The 5,000-nt window shown below is 36.1% G+C and overlaps 1 protein-coding gene across 1 annotated transcript in view; it reads left to right on the top strand.

Annotated features, from left to right (window-relative positions):
• Window positions 1–5,000, top strand: part of LOC125026370 (putative serine protease F56F10.1) — a 7,454-nt gene that overhangs the window by 1,925 nt on the left and 529 nt on the right. Inside the window, exons 2-8 of the mRNA XM_047614773.1 lie at window positions 46–227; window positions 544–776; window positions 1,175–1,310; window positions 2,588–2,782; window positions 3,061–3,182; window positions 4,263–4,395; window positions 4,682–4,851. Coding sequence (XP_047470729.1) covers window positions 46–227; window positions 544–776; window positions 1,175–1,310; window positions 2,588–2,782; window positions 3,061–3,182; window positions 4,263–4,395; window positions 4,682–4,851 — 1,171 coding nt within the window. The remainder of the gene's footprint in view (window positions 1–45; window positions 228–543; window positions 777–1,174; window positions 1,311–2,587; window positions 2,783–3,060; window positions 3,183–4,262; window positions 4,396–4,681; window positions 4,852–5,000) is intronic.

Here is a 5,000-nt window from a genome sequence, read left to right as displayed (position 1 = left end):
TTATTTCCAAAGTAACTTGTATTTTCAAATAATTTTTCTTTACAGAGATACTTCACCAACGCCTCCTTCTACAGGCCAGGTGGTCCCGTCTTCCTCATGATAGGGGGTGAGGGACCTGCCAATCCAGTGTGGCTTGTCGAGGGAAGTTGGATTGAATATGCGAAACGGCTAAATGCTTACCTCTTCCAGCTGGAGCACCGTTTTTATGGCAAGAGTCACCCAACTGAGTATGTTAATTTGTGGCTCTATATTGTCTTAGGAGGAATGGTTAATAATTGAGCAGAAAGAATTAATATGAATTTTTTTTTTTTTTTTCCCAGATAATTATTTTTTTCTTTTTTAATCTGATATTCTCAAGGAAAATCATTCAGATTTTTATTTTTTCTTTCCTTTTTTTTTTCTTTTTGATAGAGTAGTGGTATTTGGATGTGTATTTCCTTTCAAGATTAGAAATACTTGACTTTATTATTTTAATTCTTTTTCTTATTAAATGAGATGATTTGGACAAAATGTTATTTACTCTCTCTCGCTCTCGCCTCCCAGGGATGCATCAGTGGAGAACCTTGCTTACCTCAGCAGCGAGCAGGCCCTGGCTGATCTAGCAACATTCACAGTCGCAATGCAAGAGGAGCATGATCTGAAGGAGAACAAATGGATTGCATTTGGGGGTTCATACCCTGGGTCGCTTGCTGCATGGTATCGGTTGAAATACCCACATCTCGTGCATGGGTCAGTTGCCACAAGCGCTCCTGTGGTTGCACAGATTAATTTCAAAGGTTAGACGAGATTGGTTGTTGTTTGATAAACTTATCGATTTTCAATAGTATTTAGCTATGTTTGTCTTTTGACTGTCTAAGGCTATTATGTGATTGTGGATTGTTTTTGTCTACTTTTTATTATAAAACTACAGTAATGTCTGACCATATAAGTTGGTAATTGAAAAGCCCAAAAGGATTCTATATCATTTTGTGTTACTGTGTCATTCAGTGTAGCTTTCAGTTTTATTAACTGCATTACAAAAAAAAAAATAATAATAATAATTAGGTTATCAGATGGAACAGAAGTTCATTCTGTGATACATCAAACATTCATTCTTGTCCATTCCAAGTACTCGGCAAGTAAAAACTAATAAGATACATATTCCATTTAAAACTGACATTCAGCATTTTTACAGAGTACCTTGAGGTTGTACGAGATGCCCTTGCCACAGTAAACGAGAAATGTGATGAGGCTGTGAAGGAAGCAACGCGCCAGCTGAACATGCTCTTGCTGCATAGGGTTGGATGGCAGAGCATAACGAAACGGTTCAAGTATGTTTTAAGTTTTTTTTAAATAAGAATTCTAGTGTTTTGAGTACTTTAGATTTTATTTTTTCTGATAGGTAGGAAAAAAAATAAGTTGGATATTATTGTGGCAGTATTAATTAAAGCTGAGTAATTAATTGTATGATCTACTGTTAACTATAATGTTATTCGGTTTTATATATGGAATCCTTGTATTGTCCAATGTTGGTATATATTTTAAGGGTGACTTTCTCTTTCCTTTTTCTCCTCCTGTATTTCTTTCTTAAGTTTTTTTTACCCTTGTTTGTTCCTCGTCCATTCCTTCCACTATTCCTCCTTTCCTCTCTCTACTTGCTTTTCTCCATGTTTTCCTCTTTTCATTTTTCTCTTTCTCCTCTTCTTTTCTCTTTCTCCTCCTCTTCTTTTCTCTTTCTCCTCCTCTTCTTTTCTTCTCTTTCTCCTCCTCTTCTTTTCTTCTCTTTCTCCTCCTCTTCTTTTCTTCTCTTTCTCCTCCTCTTCTTTCTTTTCTTTCTCCTCCTCTTCTTTTCTTCTCTTTCTCCTCCTCTTCTTTTCTTCTCTTTCTCCTCCTCTTCTTTTCTTCTCTTTCTCCTCTTCTTCTTTTCTTCTCTTTCTCCTCTTCTTCTTTTCTTCTCTTGCTCCTCCTCTTTTCTTCTCTTTCTCCTCCTCTTCTCTTCTTCTCTTTCTCCTCCTCTTCTCTTCTTCTCTTTCTCCTCCTCTTCTCTTCTTCTCTTTCTCCTCCTCTTCTCTTCTTCTCTTTCTCCTCCTCTTCTCTTCTTCTCTTTCTCCTCCTCTTCTCTTCTTCTCTTTCTCCTCCTCTTCTCTTCTTCTCTTTCTCCTCCTCTTCTCTTCTTCTCTTTCTCCTCCTCTTCTCTTCTTCTCTTTCTCCTCCTCTTCTCTTCTTCTCTTTCTCCTCCTCTTCTCTTCTTCTCTTTCTCCTCCTCTTCTCTTCTTCTCTTTCTCCTCCTCTTCTCTTCTTCTCTTTCTCCTCCTCTTCTCTTCTTCTCTTTCTCCTCCTCTTCTCTTCTTCTCTTTCTCCTCCTCTTCTCTTCTTCTCTTGCTCCTCCTCTTCTCTATTTCTCTTTCTCCTCCTCTTCTCTTCTTCTCTTTCTCCTCCTCTTCTCTTCTTCTCTTGCTCCTCCTCTTCTCTTCTTCTCTTTCTCCTCCTCTTGTTTATTTGCTCTTTCATCTTTTCCTCTTAAATTCACTTAATCCTCTCTTCCTCCTGACTTTCCTCTCGGCTTTTACTTCCATCCTTTAGTACCTAACAAAGTCTTTGTCGCCAGGCTGTGCTCACCACTGGATGGGCAGAACAAGAAAGACGTCGCCAACTTGTTTTCAATTCTGACCGAGAACCTTGAAGATGTCGTGCAGTATAACAGGGACAACCGGGACTTCGAGGGTGTGAAGGGCACCAATATTACCATCGACACTTTATGTGACATTATGTTGGATGAATCGCGGGGGCCAGCAGTCACAAGGTGAAATTTGTTATTTGTTTATTTATTTACTATATTTATTTCTTATTTCTTTATGGGATTTTTTTTATTTGTTATATTCACAGTTAACAATTAGGGTTTCAATAGGTGTGCTTTCAAGAGGATGTGTGATTGTCATCATCATTTATCCAGAATGTAATGAACTTTAACATATTAACTTACCTATATATTCTATACTGTTTCAAATTACTATAGTTTATTAGGTAAGAGTAATGATATGACTCCAATTAAAAGAGAGCCTATTTACCTATTTTTTTCAGATATGCAGCCATTAACTCCCTGGTTCTTGAAATACATGAAGAGGAGTGCTTGGACCACACATACGACTCGATGATAAAGGAACTAAGAGCTACAAATTGGGAAAACAACACAGACATTGGAGGTGCTGTTATGCTACTTTTCACATTGTTTTTGGCTCTCCTTGTACTCGTTTTTTTCTTCTTTTTTTACATTATTTTTCTCTCAGTTGTGTACTGTGTCAGAGCACAAGAAAGCAGTTTTGATTTTTCACTTGCATTGTGTGTGCAGGTGCATGTGAGAATGGCTTCATCCTTTCCATAACGTGAAGATGTGTTCTACAAGGCAAGCTATTGAATGATTGTCTTATATCAATAGACTCTACAAGTCTTGTGCTAGTCATGTGAATTAGGGTCATCTTTGTTCAGTATTTGTTAAGATCTTCATGCGTGGTGACCAAGTAGGAGAGAGTCATTCACCGGATTTTAGTTGTTTTTGTGGCTTGTCAAGAGCTACCAAGTACATATTGCTTGATGTCATAACTTACAGAACACTGGTTCTAATCAACTGGTATTTATTTTTCTAAAAAATATTGTGTACTTAAAGTGAGGTAATATTTTTGGTCACCTTAGTAACTTAGTATCATTTTAAATGTTTACTGTTGTGCTCTCAGATAATTTTTTGTCAATACTCAACTTTTTTTTTTTTTGTATACTTTTTTATGGTTACAGCATCACATAAAAGTAATTTTAAATTTACCAAGAAATGTCTGTTCTTTCACAGCCTTTATTACATTGTTAGGTACACTATTATCAATTGCTTGTGAAACAAAAGAACTGTACATCTTCATACAAGTTCGTTTCTCATTAGTAATTTGGTTGTATTAAACAGTGCATCCTAAAGTTTAGTGTCATTTAGCAAGCAGCAGCATATACCATTTCCAGCACAAGAATACCTCTTGATATATGGAATTTTAGTTCTCATTGCTTTGGTGCAGTATCATATAAGGTTCTGGAAAGTCAGTCATTTTTCATATACTTACATGCGAGGTTATAGAACAAAAGTAAATTTAAACCCTCTGAAACAGTTTATCTATGCCTTTTTGCTATATATTTACATTTTAAAGGTATATTTGTTTCATTCTTTTATTCTTTATGCATGAAATATATTTGAATGATATGTAATAAATCTATATTTTATAACTTTCAATTTTTTATACACACAGGACGGTCATGGATCTACCAGACTTGCACGGAATTTGGATTTTACCAGAGCTCTGACTCTTTAAATCAGCCCTTTGGTAATGAATTCCCTGTCAGTTTCTTCATCCAGCAGTGTCAGGATATTTATGGGGAAAAGTGAGTATCATAAAGTTGTAATGTGTACAGCCATGGTGGGGCAACAATATTGAATATAAAAGATGATAAAGGATGTAGTTAATTGGAGTACTTTTTAAGCCCATTTTTTTTCTTTAATGCTCTATGTAAATGTTTGTGGAATACTTAGTCATGTAGACCACTGAATAAAAAATAAACTATTGAATAAATAAAGTAATTGTACCTATGTACTATGACTGCATTAAAGAACAAACCTGACTTATGCATTTCAAGCAACAAGACTAATTTACAACTACATTTCATTCAGGTTCAACCTCGATCTCCTGAAAGAAGGTGTAAAGCGCACGAACACGTTGTATGGAGGGAAAGACCTTAAAGTGACGAGGGTAGTCTTTCCCAATGGATCGATCGACCCATGGCATGCCCTAGGGATAACAGATAACCTCAGTCCAGAAGCTACCGCAATTTTCATAAATGGTAATTCATGTTCAGTCTAATGATAATGGGTTGTTTTAATCTCTATGAGTTGTATGTGTTAGTGATGTCCATTTGCTGAGTCAAGCCCTGTCTGTGAGATACTCATTTTCTTCTGGAATTTTTGTTTTACATATTTTTTTGTTTTGTTT

The sequence above is a fragment of the Penaeus chinensis genome, chromosome 6, assembly GCF_019202785.1.
Source record: "Penaeus chinensis breed Huanghai No. 1 chromosome 6, ASM1920278v2, whole genome shotgun sequence".
Lineage (NCBI taxonomy): Eukaryota > Metazoa > Arthropoda > Malacostraca > Decapoda > Penaeidae > Penaeus > Penaeus chinensis.
The sequence above is the reverse complement of the archived record's forward strand: the minus strand, read 5'-3'. Positions and strand labels throughout refer to the sequence as shown.